General features: G+C 36.3%; 1 protein-coding gene across 4 annotated transcripts in view; it reads right to left on the bottom strand.

The window, feature by feature from the left end:
• LOC144970188 (uncharacterized) overlaps nt 1-17500 on the bottom strand; it is a 60612-nt gene that overhangs the window by 6393 nt on the left and 36719 nt on the right. For all 4 annotated transcript variants that reach the window (XM_078909571.1, XM_078909570.1, XM_078909573.1 and 1 more), the window contains exons 3-7: nt 10134-10430; nt 3550-3750; nt 2360-2443; nt 1245-1406; nt 155-263 (exon numbers count right to left, since the gene is read on the bottom strand). In XM_078909571.1, coding sequence (XP_078765697.1) covers nt 155-263; nt 1245-1406; nt 2360-2443; nt 3550-3750; nt 10134-10430 — 853 coding nt within the window. The remainder of the gene's footprint in view (nt 1-154; nt 264-1244; nt 1407-2359; nt 2444-3549; nt 3751-10133; nt 10431-17500) is intronic.

Raw genomic sequence — 17500 nt, 5'->3', positions numbered from 1 at the left:
TTAAAAAAATATAAAAACAACAACAACAACAACAACAACAACAACAACAACAACAACAACAAACAACAACAAAACCAAAACAAACAAAAACAAATACAAAGATTTAAAAAAAATTAAGAAAACCACAAAAAATTCCCAGACACTGCTGTCTTACCCAAAAATCTATTGAGATCACTTTTGGCGTTTCCCTTCAGATTTTTTCCATTGGATGATATAAAATAATCCATGTTGTGTTGTATCTTATCCATGCGACTGAGTCGTTCCTGAAGGGGAAAATCAAAACAAAACCAGATTTGTAAAGCTACAAAAATAACGGCAGCAGCCGAAATGCGACCCATCGTTTCAATCTGGTATTAAATCAGAATGACCTTGATGTAGAAAACTGACTTTTAAGTCAAAATTGTGACTTGAGCTTTTATATAGGTGATCGCAATATCCACTAAACGTGCTCAAAGCACTTTACAAAGGGTCCATGAGAAAAAAAAACAACCCATAAACACGCAATTTTTTTCCGACAGAGACAACGCTGTTAACACACAGGTACTGATTTTACACCCGAATACGACGAGGGAATGTGAGGAAAGGGCATTTTCCAAGGACTCAACTATGCGCCAAGAGAGGCTCTAACCCAGGACCTTCCGATCCGAAAGTGAGTGTCATACCACTAGATCATTTAGCCGCAAAATGATAAAGTATAAATGGGCATGTAACAGGTACCCTCTTACTTTATGAAATGCAAATTTGGTTCAAAATGGCCTACTAGGAGAGTTAAATAAAATATTGTGAAGCGCCATAAGGATAGTTTAATTATAAAAATGAGCAAAATTGGGCTGAATGAAAAAGGTTTTGTACAAACACTCAGAAAACCCGACTTCGAATCAGGATGTTGGCATATCGCATGGACAAAATAAGTACATTGAATAACCACTAAAATAAGGCATGAATAATTATTTTAACCCTCTCCTTACCACCTACAGCAAAATCGTCACATTTGTTACGACACAATATACATTTTTCTTATTCAGATTTATTTTGTACATAACAAACTTTGAAGAATGATATGTGTTTAATTACTAAGAACATAAAGTAGTTTGTAGAGAGCTTGTTTGAGTTTAAAAATCTATTTTTCTTCTGGGTAACTCTGCTATTTTTGGGAACATACTGAAAATGATCGGTAAGAAAAAAGTTAAGAATACCCTATGGATAGTTTTTAAATTAAAAAAAAAATACAATAATGTACTGACCTCTGCCTGCCTGAGTGATTTTGTGACTTCCATCAGATGACCTTCTAAATAGGTCACGTGTCTCTGCATGTCCTTCATCTTATCCTGCTGCCTGACAATGCGCATGGTGACGTCATTACGCACGGACGACTGGTTCAGAACATTGTCCAAAGCCATCTGGACCTGGAGATATGGATAGATACATAGAGACACAGATAGAGACACAGAGCGCTAGATAGCCACACTGAATCTTCAATATTTAAATACAAAAATGATATGTCTTACCCGACGTGCGCTTATTTGCAGGTCTGATAACCCCATTTATTATGGGCTCATTGTCGTAATGGAGATCTTTAACAAATGACGCAAAATACTGTCCATTACAACGATGTCCAACTAGGCCCATAACTGCGTTCAGATGTCAGACCTGCATCTATGTAAACGTTGGTTTTACCGGTTAACATAAAAAAACGGCTTCAAACTTTTGAAAATAGTTTTGAAACCGAATATGGACGGAAGCTTTTATTAGAATTTGTAAATCAAAATCTTATAGTCATACATTTTATTAACATTTTGTTCTGATAATTTAGTTATCATTTGCAACTGTCATAATAACTATCAATATCATCATTACTTGTCCATGGTTTTATCCACAACATGGGTATGTGAGAAAACGTCACCCCTTTAAGAAAACTAAATTGAAAGATACAAAGAAATGTTCTTTGTCACGATGAAAAAAAAAAAAAGAAAACCAAAAACCAAACTAAAACAAAACAATACCAAAAAAAAAAAAAGAAGAAAAAAAAGTAAAAAGAAAAGAAAAAGAAAACAACAAAAAAACCCAACAAAAAACAAAAACAAAAACTACAAAAAAAAAAAAAAAAACAAACCAAGAAAAAAGAAAAAGAAAAAAAAAACAAACAAACAAAAAACAAAACAAAAACAAAACAAAACAAAACAAAAATAAACAAACAAAAATTAAAATTTAAAAACATGTCTCCAACCCCCCCCACCCAACAAAACAAAACAAAAAAAAAAACAACAAAAAACAAAAACAAAAAACAAAGCAAAACAAAATACCAACAAAAATAAGTCTTTTTTTTTTTTTTTTTGCAAAACAATGATAACTGAATTACTTGTTCCATTCTTAACTGCTGTTGGTCCTGGCTGTTGCGGAGTTGTGAGATCTCACCGTGAATGTCTTCAAGACTGTGCTCCAGCTATCGGGGGTCAGAGGGCAAATCAAAACTTGGTTAGTAACATTCTATTTTGGTTGTAAAGGCGTTTAGAATTATTTTATAATATTTCAGACCGATAGAATAATTGGTTTTAAAGTGATAACTGGATATCTTAGAGATCCGTGGATTATGTAAAACTTAACACATTATTCAAAATATGTTGATGATGAAATAAATAAACCAATAAATAAATAAAATAAATAAATAAATAAATAAACAAATAAATAAACATAAGGACGGTATTCAACCCACTTATAGTCCAATATTTTTTGTGACCCCTCTCAACCAATAAGTGATAGAATAGCTATGTATGTTAAATCTGGCAACAATCGCCGCAGGATGAATTTTCGGGATGTTTTTTTTCTTTTACTTTTCTTTCAGCGTTAACAGACACTGTTTAATATACAATGTTTCTGATTTTTATAAGGTATCAGTTAAGTTATCCAATGTTTAACGCTACAAAAAAAAAAAACCGGGATAAGCTCCTGTTTCACGAGCTTCATGACTTAGAATGACAACATAATTTTATTCAAATAAGACAAATAAAGCAAGGAAAAATGTAAGATAAATACGATGTTCACATATCGGAGAAAGAGACATTTGTGAATTTGGAAATTGGTGGCAGGATGCCATACATATTTTGCAAGAGTGTACAGAGTACAATGGATAAAAAGCGACCATTTGGCCTGATAGGACTGACGTCGAAGCTGTATGGATCTCAGCACGAGCTTGGAAAGACCATGGCGTTCCTGAATCTTGTTGACCTTCAGTCATAAAGACAGCATGAGGGGGAAAGAAGAAGAAGAAGAAGAAGAAGAAGAAGAAGACGAAGAAGAAGAAGAAGAAGAAGAAGAAGAAGAAGAAGAAGAAGAAGAAGAAGAAGAAGAAGAAGAAGAAGAAGAAGAAGAAGAAGAAGAAGAAGAAGAAGAAGAAGAAGAAGGAGGAGGAGGAGGCGGAGGAGGAGGAGGAGGAGGAGGGGGAGGAGGAGGGGGAGGAGGAGGAGGAGGAGGAGGAGGAGGAGGAGGAGGAGGAGGAGGAGGAGGAGGAGGAGGATAAAAAAGAAGAAGAAGAAATACTATGATGAATACCTGCTTGGAGTAAAGAGGATTGTAGGTGTTGATGTTGTTGTCTTTGGGATGCGGGTTCGAATCTTTGCTGTAGAATGAAGACGGCCGGCCATCTTTGGGATGAGGTGAGGATGATGATAATGATGGGGAGGGTGGGGATGAGATGGTGAGGGCGTGGGAGAACAAGTGCTTGAGGAAATCTTTGAGGGTGTCAAAGTCAGTCTGAGGATGAGGAATACAGAATCGATTAGTCAAGGGCGGGGTTGGGGGGGGGGGGGGGGGGGGGGGGTAGGGGGTGGGGGTGGGGGGTGGGAGGTCAATCGTAATAGTTTTATTGGTAGTAGATTTATATAGTGACTTTCGCCTAAGCCTCAAGGCACTTTTACAATAGGTATTAAGACATATGAAATCATTACATACTCACATACTACAAACCCCCTCTCCCAAAACAAAAACAACACAAACAAACCAGAAACAAACCAAAACAAACAAACAAAACAACCCCCCCCCCTCCAAAAAAAAAAGAAAAGAAAAAAGAAGCAAAGCATAGAATAACAAAACGAAATAAAAAATAGAAGAAAAAACAATGTTACAATAGGTGGTAAGACATTTGAAATATACGATATCTATACACTCACATTCAAAACACACACACACACACAAACATACACACACACACACACACATACACAAAGCCAATCAAAAAAAATTATAACAAAACAAAAACAAAACTGAACAAGACAAAAAAAAAAACAACAAACAAACAAAAAAAAACCCAACACAAATAAAAACAAAAACAAAAAATAAATAAAAACAAAAACAAGCAAACAACAAACTAACCCACGTAAACATGTTTTGGAATGAGTGTGTCTTCAAAAGTATTTTAAAACTCTGAAGACTGGAAGCGAATTGACTGGTGATAAAATAATAATTCCATGGCTGAAAAATACGAGACTGTCATTAAAACGTTCGGATTGGTCGTTGTGATGAATGAGTTATGTACTACAATTGTAGAAACCAAGCCTTCTGAAATGATATTTAACGACTAAGCTGTTCTTATAAATAATAGTATCAACTGTGTTGGACATAACCAAGGGACATAATCGGTGACAATCCCATTCCCCTAATATTGTAGATTTTTTTGTGCCACAACGGAGTTGCTAAGTTTTGGGAAGACGTGAGAATTGGAACAAAGGGAAATGGTCAGAATAAAATATAGATAATAGTATTCACTGTGTTGGACACAACCAATGGATATAATCGGTGACATCCCATTCCCCTAATATTGTAGATTTTCTTGGTGTCACAACATAATTGCTAATTGTTGGGAAGACGTGAGAATTGGAACAAAGGGAAATGGTCAGAATAAAATATAGATAATAGTATTCACTGTGTTGGACACAACCAATGGATATAATCGGTGACATCCCATTCCCCTAATATTGTAGATTTTCTTGGTGTCACAACGGAATTGCTAATTGTGGGAAGACGTGAGAATTGGAACAAAGGGAAATGGTCAGAATAAAATATAGATAATAGTATTCATTGTGTTGGACACAACCAATGGATATAATCGGTGACATCCCATTCCCCTAATATTGTAGATTTTCTTGGTGTCACAACATAATTGCTAATTGTTGGAAGACGTGAGAATTGGAACAAAGGGAAATGGTCAGAATAAAATATAGATAATAGTATTCACTGTGTTGGACACAACCAATGGATATAATCGGTGACATCCCATTCCCCTAATATTGTAGATTTTCTTGGTGTCACAACGGAATTGCTAATTGTGGGAAGACGTGAGAATTGGAACAAAGGGAAATGGTCAGAATAAAATATAGATAATAGTATTCACTGTGTTGGACACAACCAATGGATATAATCGGTGACATCCCATTCCCCTAATATTGTAGATTTTCTTGGTGTCACAACGGAATTGCTAATTGTTGGAAGACGTGAGAATTGGAACAAAGGGAAATGGTCAGAATAATACGGCCCAACTCCGAAAAAACACATTTTCAAATTTGGGGTCAAATATCAATCGATTAAAACGACCCTCCCCTCATCTTGCCAACAACTCTCAAACCTGGAACTTCCTTGCAGAAAACTCGTCCTTCAAAACTCTATTGATTGCAATTTAAATCGATCGATATTTGAAGCACGAGTCTTCTGGCCAAAATTAAATTTTATTTTATTTGTTTTTTTTTTCAGAATTCAACAAAATAGGGACAATCTTATTAGAATGGTATCGGTGAGAGCTGCCGTCATCTGGAAAAAAAAATCCATATTTAAAACTTTGGACAGAAAACTCGTCCTTCAAATAACGATCGATTTAAGTGACCCTCATCTTGACGAAAACTCTCAAACCTGGGACTTCGTAGGTTTGAGAGTTTTCGCCAAGATAAGGGTCATTTAAATCGATCGATATTTGAAGGACGAGTTTTCTGGCCAAATTTTAAAATATGCGTTTTTCCAGAATACGGCAGAGCGGGGGTGGGATTACAACAAGTTGTGTTATAAGGAATTTTCAATGATAATAACTGACACCCCGGGGAGACGGTAATTATAAGAGAACGGAAGTTCGGAGGGTAGGTGGGAGTAGTGTAGGAAGAGTATTAATTGCTGGTGATGGCAAGAAATTATTATAAATTAATAATAATAATAATAATAATAATAATAATAATAATAATAATAATAATAATAATAATAATAATAATAATAATAAGAGAGAGAGAGAGAGAGAGAAATTAAGAGATAGAGAGAAAGACACACACACACACACAGATAGATAGATAGATAGATAGATAGATAGATAGATAGATAGATAGATAGAGACACACACAGAGAGAGAGAGAGAGAGAGAGAGAGAGAGAGAGAGAAAGAGAGAGAGAGAAAGAGAGACAGAAATAAAGAGAGAGAGACAGATAGAGATATATAGATAGATAGATAGAGAGAGAGAGAGAGAGAGAGAGCGAGAGAGAGAGACAGAGAGAGAGAGAGAGAGAGAGAGAGAGAGAGAGAGAGAGAGAGAGAGAGAGAGAGAGAGAGAGAGAGAGAGAGAGAGAGAAAGAGAGAGAGATATCAGATTTTTGGTATGATTGAACTGGCTTGCACATTGTAGTTTGTAAACCCTCTTCCGCACTAGGACAGGACTGTCCCGGGACAGTCCTGTCCCAAATCTGTAACATATAGAATTTAGAGAAATCTTCCGCACCTATTGGGACGGGACAAAACAGTCCCGTTGTGTCCCAAGCCGTTGTGAAATGCTACAAAATCAACGGGACAGGACTGTCCCAGTCCCGTGTTCATATCGTTTGTGATAGTAGAAAAATACAGCAGACTTCCGCACTAGGACAAAAAAGTCCCAGACTTGGCGGCGCCGTGTCAAAATTGAAATGCCTGTCTTTATTTTCTGCATCCCTACTACTACTACTACTACTACTACTACTACTACTACTACTACTACTACTACTACTACTACTACTACTACTACTGTTGCTTCTGCTGCTGCTAATGCCACTAATATTAATATATTAATACCTACATCCCTTACATTTTGTATTTATTTCCAATTCCATTGTATTTATTTTCCAACAATAGTCCACACTTTATTTTATTTCACTTTCTATCCTGCATCACACAGTTCCTCCCCGCCTCCCCTCTTTTGACATAATTAAGTACGCACCTTTTACAAATTTCTATTGCTCTGTTTTAATTCGCGCTTCCTCACAAGGTAGCATACAATTTCCTGCCCATCAATGTTTTTGTTTATGCATCTTAACAACGCCACTACCACATTATCTCATTCGTCTGTAGTTTTTAATTCATCATGTGTTGTTGATGAAGGGGAAACCCGAAACGTGCATTTTATCTGTTTTCGTATATTAAACTGAAGCTTACATTCAATTTCACAGTTATGATTTATTTATTTATTTCAATTCTGAATATAAAAAAGCAAGAACAATTAAAAAAATAATTTTATGTGATGAAACCACGTACAGAAGGCATAGCAACATAAACATTTTCGGCAATAAAAACGTATGTTTATAAATATAATTTAAGAAGTGTCACAATTTGTGACACAGCAGTAACATGTCTAAAACCGGTCGCAGATCTATTCGGTAATTTGTGGGATCAATTATCTTTATCTTTATTTATTTCGGAAATTTTCAATGAAAATATTTTTAAGTAAGTCCTTCTGAGCTACTTGGACTCATTGTAAGACAAATTAACTCCTTTAGAGCCTTGTAGCCAATGGTGCAGGAGTTATTCCGGTTTCAATAGCGTGAAGCGGACAATTAACGTATTTGTTTGAAAACCTTTGAACAGGACGCTAGTCTATCGCAGATTACTATCCCAGCTTGACAGGTACCCTTTTACACCTGAATGGAGTGAGTGATTGGAGTGAATTTTCTTGCTCTAGAAAGTACAAATTGGCTTCGGTCGGAATCGAACACAGAACCTCTGAGTCCAGAGTACAACGCGCTAACGATGGGCCACCTTGCCTCCTAAGCTTATAAATCCGGAACTTATCCATGTTGCTGTAGCGTTGAGCAGACAGATAACGGTTTAATATTTAAAAAAATAAAATTCCCTTTTTCATCCCACAGGGGAAATTTTTCTCGAGGGTCTAATCCAAGGGAAGACTGGAATAACCCAGGCGTAAGCCGCAATGCAGCGCCGCAAATTGAGCTAGGGCGAGGTATAACCCAGGCGTTAGCCGCAGTGAAGCGTCGCAAATTGAGCTAGGCGAGGTGACTTACTCAAGGTAACACAGCGCATCAGCGGGTGATCGAACTGAAGCCTTTCGGGTACGAAGCAAAAACCGTACCACCGAGCCATGCTGACTTTCTATTATCCTCTTGAATGATGCTAGTCCGTCAAAGATTACTTTCATCAGCGAACTGGTACTCATTTGCACCTGGGTAAAATGAGGTAATTCCAAGAAAGTCATTTTGAGATAAGATCGGAGATCACCATAGAGTCTACGGAATTGACCCTTGAGCAATCTTTGGGTCATTAAAGGATGCACCCAATATTGTTTTCTCTTTCAATTTGTCTTTTTCCCCTCACGTAGTAAAGCACAGAAATATGCAACCTCTATTTCATCCATTACTAGTAGTAGTAGTAGTAGTAGTAGTAGTAGTAGTAGTAGTAGTAGTAGTAGTAGTAGTAGTAGTAGTAGTTGTAGTAGTAGAAGTAGTGGTAGAAGAGGTGGTAGTTGTAGTAGTGGTAGTAGTAGTAGTAGTAGTAGTAGTAGTAGTAGTAGTAGTAGTAGTAGTAGTAGTAGTAGTAGTAGTTGTTGTTGTTGTAGTAGTAGTTGCAGCAGCAATAATATTACTCTTGCTATAAGAATATTTCATGATTATATAAATCTTATGTAAACAAATTCCATTGTACAGTGTAAAAAATCATTATCGTCATGTCGTATCTTATGTTGATTCATAAAATGTAAATTATTAGAGTTGTACCAAGGACTTATTTTTTAAATTATTAATTTATAATTCAAACTATTAAATAACTAATCTATTAATTAGAAGATTTTACATTCTTATTATCACCATTATAATTATCATCATCATTATTATTATTATATTATTATTATTATTATTATTATTATTATTATTATTATTATTATTATTATTATTATTATTATTATTATTATTATTATTATTATTATCATTATTATTATTATTATTATTATTATTATTATTATTATTATTATTACTATTATTATCATTATTACTATCATTGTTTGCCTTGCTTTATTATTGATTTTATCTACTTGATTTGTTGATGAAAATATTATATTCTTGTATGAGTTATATTCACAATTGCCTACAAATAAACTTTTGAATCTTGTAAAAAAAATAAAAAAATAATGCATTCGCGCAGGTGTGTCCCGGGACAGTCCTGTCCTAGTGCGGAACCCCTTTTGAATAGAAGTTTTCTCCAGTGGGACAGGACAAATTTGTCCTGGGACAGTTTTGTCCTAGTGCGGAAGGAGTCTCAGGGTAAAAGTGACTGTGGTAGGATTTTACAACCACACGTTGACCTGTCTATAATAAAGACGAGATGGCAAAGAGGAGGAAGAAAGGTTGAAGTAAATGACACTTGGATTGACGATGGCATTGATCATGGGATAAACAATGGACTGAGTCAAAAGGTTATGAGGTGAAAGGATGTCAGTGATATGATGGATAGACTGATAGATAGGTGGATAAATAGATTAAATAGATAGATAGATAGATAGATAGATAGATAGATAGATAGATAGATAGATAGATAGATAGATAGATAGATAGATAGCGAAAGAGAGAGAAAGAGAGAGAGAGTGAGAGAGAGACACAGAGAGAGATAGATAGAGAGATAGATAGATAGATAGATAGATAGATAGATAGATAGAGAGAGAGAGAGAGAGAGAGAGAGAGAGAGAGAGAGAGAGAGGGACGTACTGGCCTGTAAGAAAGATAGATAGATAGATGGATAAACAGATAGATAGATAGACAGATATATAGATAGATATGCAGATAGATAGCGAGAGAGAGAGAGAGAGAGAGAGAGAGAGAGAGAGAGAGAGAGAGAGAGAGAGACATACTGACCTGTAATTTCTTGTACTGTGCTTCCAAAGCCACATGTTCCGGTGATTGGGGAAAGACAGGCGCGTCCCCAACAAAGATGAGTGAATTCCTCTTGACGCTGGCCTCAATCATCTTGTCCTCCGAGTCCGACTCGACCGTCGTTCTGCTGGGGTCACCGGGGATACCCGTGGGACTGGAACTCCGGTTTGGAAGAGCGCCACCACTGCTGAAACTGGCAGATGAAAGACGGGTTTTCCGAGCTCTCTGGCGCAGGAGTTGATTTTCTTTACGTAATTGTCTGTTCTCATCTTCGGCTGCCTGGATTGGGGTCAAGTCAAGATATTATAATATTTAACTATTTATTATCTATTGTTTTAAGGGAAAACCCGATTTTACTATAGTACAATATTATAGCAAATGACCGCAAAACGTGAGGTATTGTGGCTATGAGTACGTCCATGATAATATATCTATGTTCTAAATGAGTGTACGTACTATGATGATGATGATGATGATGATGATGATGACGATGAAGATGATGATGATGATGATGATGATGATGATGATGATGATGATGATGATGATGATGATGAAGAAGAAGATGATGATGAATATAATAATAATAATAATAATAATAATAATAATAATAATAATAATAATAATAATAATAATAATAATAATAATAATAATGATAATAATAATAATAAATAATAATAATAATAATAATAATAATAATAATAATAATAATAATAATCATCATCACAATCATATCATCATCGTCATCATCATCATCATCATCATCATCATCATCATCATCATCATCATCATCATCATCATCACATTATGACCTTCTTTTCATGACCAAAAAAATCGTATTCCTCTCCAATTGATTGTTAACAATTATTTTTCAAAACAGTGATCATTTAGCATACATTTATCGATTTATCATTGTCTTCTGTAACAAGTATTATTTTGAGTTTCAACTTTCACAAAATTATGAAATTGACATTTTCAGGGCGTAATTTACTGGTTTCTCGCACCAACGGAGTACTGAGCCGTTCAAGACAATCTAAATAAAGAATTATTGAGTAGTGTAGTATGGCCTAATTATTTTGGGCACCTATTCTAGAAACATCTAAGAGATCGTTCTTCTATTCTTAGCTCTTTATTGAAAAGGGAATATGTTTATTTGTGCTTGGGGCACTTTTAAGTCATAATATTAGAGCTAGGGAAAATGGGAGGATTTTGTGACGGTTGAAAGATTATCGATTAAGAGTTAGTGTCTGAAAATAATAAAGACAAAGGAAACTGACGGGTTCACACAGTAAATATGAGTACACCCCTACAGCTATAATCTATCGGTGTGTATAGTTTGAAACTATTTCAACAGTAGATTATATTGGCAACGAATCACCGCCAAGAGGCAAAACTGAACTGATCATGTTAGTCTTAAAAGAAGATTAAAAATACCGAGATGATTCAGAAAAAAAAGGAGAGAAAAAGAAAATATCACACCGCAACATACACACATCTGTCTGTCTCTTCGATGGGCAAGGATCGACGTGCCAACTATTTGCAGGTCTGGTAACCCAAATTGTTATAGGCTCGTTGTTGTAATGGAAATTTTTTCAAACCAACACAAAATATTGTCCATGACAAAAATGTTAAATCAAGCCCATAATTGCGTTCGATTATTAGACCTGCAAATATGTGCACCTTTGTAAAACCAAAGGGAGAGAATACCATCCACCAGCTAAGAATTCGTTACGATACTGACAATTTCTAATATCTAGATTTGTTTTACACCACAAAATTTGAAGAAATATTTTTCTATATTTAAAACAATCTAATGCTATTTTCCAGGGAGTTCTTCAAATATGCGGTTTTGACTTCAACAAGAAGTGGGGTCTTCAAAATCTTCAAACACCGGTGCTCGATCTCAATACGTGCCCACTCTTTAATTTTCAGGACCGTAGATATTTGGAACTCTCTCCACGCCTCTTCAAGAACTGCGTGAAATGTCAACGTTTTTAAGAACTGTGTTGACACCTTTGATATCGATGAGTAATTTATATTTGTTTTATAATTGATATCCTGTACTTTATGTCTTACTAAGGCATATCAGTTTTTTATCACTGTAATAGGGCACCAACGGCCACACTATTGGCCTAATTTAGCTCTTATTAGGTACTGTATTGTATTGTAAATCGCATCGTATCGTATAAGAGCTAATAGGTTCTAAAAACCTTTAAATGCGCTGTGTAACTTTTAAGCATAGATACAATTTATCAATTATATACACAACAAGATATGAAGTGAATAGAAAAGTGCCAGAAGACAATAGAGAATAAAAATTTTTCGCGGCGGTGGTGGGGTTCGAACCTGCGACCTTATTGGTACGACAACTCCGCCTGGCAGGTGAGAGCGTGGCTCTACCGTGTGAGCTATCCACGAACACAAAAAAATATTCGTTTCAAACCCAAAGTCATTACTAGATCCCTCTCTCACCCACTTCTTGAGACCGCCGATTCGTTCGTACACCACCATCGCGAATAATTTTGACCAGCAGTTAAGCTTAATAGCCAATATTCTCAACACAAACATATAACATAGAAACGATTGAGACATTGAGTATGCTCCGGTGTATGGGGTGAATTTTTAATTCAGAAAAGTGAGTGGAGCAGGCACTTATGTTGGTAACAACAAGATATGAAGTGAATAGAAAAGTGCCAGAAGACAATAGAGAATAAAAATTTTTAAGTGCCTGCTCCACTCACTTTTCTGAATTAAAAATTCACCCCATACACCGGAGCATACTCAATGTCTCAATCGTTTCTATGTTATATGTTTGTGTTGAGAATATTGGCTATTAAGCTTAACTGCTGGTCAAAATTATTCGCGATGGTGGTGTACGAACGAATCGGCGGTCTCAAGAAGTGGGTGAGAGAGGGATCTAGTAATGACTTTGGGTTTGAAACGAATATTTTTTTGTGTTCGTGGATAGCTCACAAGGTAGAGCCACGCTCTCACCTGCCAGGCGGAGTTGTCGTACCAATAAGGTCGCAGGTTCGAACCCCACCACCGCCGCGAAAAATTTTTATTCTCTATTGTCTTCTGGCACTTTTCTATTCACTTCATATCTTGTTGTTACCAACATAAGTGCCTGCTCCACTCACTTTTCTGAATTAAAAATTCACCCCATACACCGGAGCATACTCAATGTCTCAATCGTTTCTATGTTATATGTTTGTGTTGAGAATATTGGCTATTAAGCTTAACTGCTGGTCAAAATTATTCGCGATGGTGGTGTACGAACGAATCGGCGGTCTCAAGAAGTGGGTGAGAGAGGGATCTAGTAATGACTTTGGGTTTGAAACGAATATTTTTTTGTGTTCGTGGATAGCTCACACGGTAGAGCCACGCTCTCACCTGCCAGGCGGAGTTGTCGTACCAATAAGGTCGCAGGTTCGAACCCCACCACCGCCGCGAAAAATTTTTATTCTCTATTGTCTTCTGGCACTTTTCTATTCACTTCATATCTTGTTGTTACCAACATAAGTGCCTGCTCCACTCACTTTTCTGAATTAAAAATTCACCCCATACACCGGAGCATACTCAATGTCTCAATCGTTTCTATGTTATATGTTTGTGTGGAGAATATTGGCTATTAAGCTTAACTGCTGGTCAAAATTATTCGCGATGGTGGTGTACGAACGAATCGGCGGTCTCAAGAAGTGGGTGAGAGAGGGATCTAGTAATGACTTTGGGTTTGAAACGAATATTTTTTTGTGTTCGTGGATAGCTCACACGGTAGAGCCACGCTCTCACCTGCCAGGCGGAGTTGTCGTACCAATAAGGTCGCAGGTTCGAACCCCACCACCGCCGCGAAAAATTTTTATTCTCTATTGTCTTCTGGCACTTTTCTATTCACTTCATATCTTGTTGTTACTTGTTACCAACATAAGTGCCTGCTCCACTCACTTTTCTGAATTAAAAATTCACCCCATACACCGGAGCATACTCAATGTCTCAATCGTTTCTATGTTATATGTTTGTGTTGAGAATATTGGCTATTAAGCTTAACTGCTGGTCAAAATTATTCGCGATGGTTGTGTACGAACGAATCGGCGGTCTCAAGAAGTGGGTGAGAGAGGGATCTAGTAATGACTTTGGGGTTTGAAACGAATATTTTTTTGTGTTCGTGGATAGCTCACACGGTAGAGCCACGCTCTCACCTGCCAGGCGGAGTTGTCGTACCAATAAGGTCGCAGGTTCGAACCCCACCACCGCCGCGAAAAATTTTTATTCTCTATTGTCTTCTGGCACTTTTCTATTCACTTCATATCTTGTTGTTACCAACATAAGTGCCTGCTCCACTCACTTTTCTGAATTATATACACAGTATTCAATGTCAATAAATTGATAATATTGAGAATGAAATATCTAATACATTAATAAGTGTCATAATATTCAATATTCGTGGTATAATTATCTCTATTTACATTCATTTGGCATGTCCAACTTGCACATTCGAGAGTTTCAAATAATTGATATACAAAATACAATAACAATACAATAGTACAGTAAAGCTTGTTTTGTTCAACAAAAGTATGCACAGTACGTACTTATTGCTTAATTTGAGTTTAATAACTTAGTTTGTAATGGGTGGGTCATGACATTTCAATAACAATCTTGAAAATGGTCGGTAAGCTGAGAATGAATGAGTAGTCAATTGCTGAGATATAAAACAATTGTAAAAGAAAGTAATGATATATAAAAATTATAAGAGATAAATAAGAAAAATTAAATGAACTCTGTAGAGAGAAAGACAGAAAGATTGGTCCTTGATCACACTCCAAAATAATTTACTTACTAAATAAAATCATCAGAAAACTGACAAAATTTGAAGCCTTTGATAAGAAATTTCTTCTCACATTAAACAAAACAAAAACAAAACAAAACAAACAAAATATAAACAAACAAATTTTTTTTAAAAAAATCAGATAATATGGAGTATTTGTTTAAAGATAGTATCCATTTTGAAAAAAACCCGTTCCAATGCGTAATAAAACGTTCAAAGGCATGCAAATGAATATCTAATGGCACAGCTATATAATTTGTATGTTGAGACTAAGGTCATCGAGTTTGACTCCGCCGTCGCGCCGAGTAACCCAGGTTATTTTGTGACGATGCACTGCGGCTGGCGCCAGAGTTATTCAATTCTCCCCTTTGGAATAAACCCAAAAGAAACGAATAAAATAAATTTCCACGTTTTATTACTTTATTATGCTTTTATTTTCCATGTTTAATAAAGATTGAAAATGATAAAAGCTACGACCAATTAAATGTGCGGAAGAAAACAAACAACCACGAAAGAACAAAAGAAACAAGAAACTCAGCAAACAAAAGACGGAAGCAAGAAAACAAAACAAAAACAAATAATCATAAAACCAGTAAGTTAATTATCTTCCCCAACACCCCCACCCTAACTGTGATCATACGAAATCAATAATGACACCAGGAATAGTTTTCACACCCAATCGCCCACTGTATCACATGACAGCTTTGCTGTACACTGACAAAAAGCCTTTTTCACGTTGGCCAAGAAGTTTTGTTTTTACTCCTAAAATATCGACAAATTCAGACGACCCCAATTTGTCAAAATTCGAGAACACAAAACTTCATAGACTCGGGTTTAAAATATTTTTTTTTTTTTTGGCAAGTTGAGGTTCGTGTTAACCTACTGATATTTGTTGGGGAAAATCTTGGCGAATAAAAAAATCATTTTGTCCAAGAACAGAAGATCGGCATTCACCGTCGTGCAATCAAGCCTTCGGGGTTACAGGAAATTGACTAGGATATTTCGTTTCATCTCTATGACCGGTGATTATCTGGATGGAAACTAGTGAAGAAGCGGTTATATTATTGTATTTCATATTTGACAGAAAACTTGCGGAAGTTCTAAACCGTCCGTTGGGTAACCCAAGCGGCTGTGGTAGTCTAGTGGTATGACACTTGCCTTCGGAGCATTAGGTCCCGGGTTCGAATCCTGCAGTGGGCGGCGCGAAGTTCAATCCTTGGAAAAGACTCTTAACTCACATTCTCACTGTAGTAAGGTATAAAATGAGTATCTGGCTCAGCGGTACGGTCTTTGCTTCGTACCCGGATGGTACCTAGTTCGATCACTCACCGCTGCGCTGTTTAGCCTTGAGCAAGTCACCTCGCCCTAGCTCAATTTGCGGCGCTGTAATGCGGCTAACGCCCGGGTTATTCCAGTAATCCCTTAGAATAGACCCTAGAGAAAAATTTCCACGCTACCCCCTACTATACCCTACAGTAGGCAAATAGACCACAAAAATATCAATTTTGATTTATCACAGTACAGTAAGAGTTGATTATCTTTTTTTATAAAGTGCTCTCACATTATCCGTCACTGCCTTTTGCCAGCACTTAGTCATCCCGACGTCCATTAGGCTAATAATATTACTAAAGTGTCTAACTCAAGGACACAAATATTAGCCCATTCAAAATATGATTTTTATGCTTGTAACCCATACTCAGTGATCACATTTTGTGATGAGTTTAACAAAAAAAAAAAAAGTGATGAGGCAGGTGACATTAGGCCTTCAACGCTCTTTCTATATTGTTTGCCACGTGTCATAATTTCATAATAATTTAAAAAAAATATAAATAAAAACTGATAAGAAGAATTAGTTCAGACACAACAGATTCTCCATCTGGTCAAGTAAAACGTTTGTTTACCTAGTTTGTTTGTTTCGAATTTAATGACGTTTGTGTGTAAGTCGACGTGCGCATATTCGCAGGCCTGATAACCCAATTCCTTATAGGCTCATTGTTGTAATGGAAATCTCAAAACAAAAAAAAAAATGGCGCAAAATATATTTTGTCCACTATAACAATGTTAAATTAGGCCCATAAGTGGGTTCGTATGTCAGACCTGCAAATATGTACACGTCGGTATAAGTAAAATACTGCGTACATCACCACGTTGCGTGTTTCAATGACTATCAAATCTTTCAGACCATTTTTGGGAAAACAATGTTAAACAGTCTTTGTCATTTCGTCATTCACAAAATAGAGCCTTTCTTGTATATGCAAATGGATTTGACCGAGTTGTGTCAGAACCATCTGTCCTGCTGTGTCAAAACTATAATACAGATTGGATAGAGAAATAACAATGCAACAAGGTACGAATTTCACCTCGAGAAATGATTTGATAAACTAATTATGGGATGTTCCAGACTACGAGACCCGTTCATTGTGTGTGTGTGTGTGTGTGTGTGTCTGTGTGTGTGTGTGTGTGTCGTGCGTTACGGGAAGACAAAAAGTTTTGTTGTTTTGAAGGGTGTTTGACCATTTATATCCGG

Source organism: Berghia stephanieae, chromosome 4 (genome assembly GCF_034508935.2).
Source record: "Berghia stephanieae isolate SIO BIC M18660-M18661 chromosome 4, UCSD_Bste_1.3, whole genome shotgun sequence".
Lineage (NCBI taxonomy): Eukaryota > Metazoa > Mollusca > Gastropoda > Nudibranchia > Aeolidiidae > Berghia > Berghia stephanieae.
This window is presented reverse-complemented; position numbering and strand designations above follow the sequence as displayed.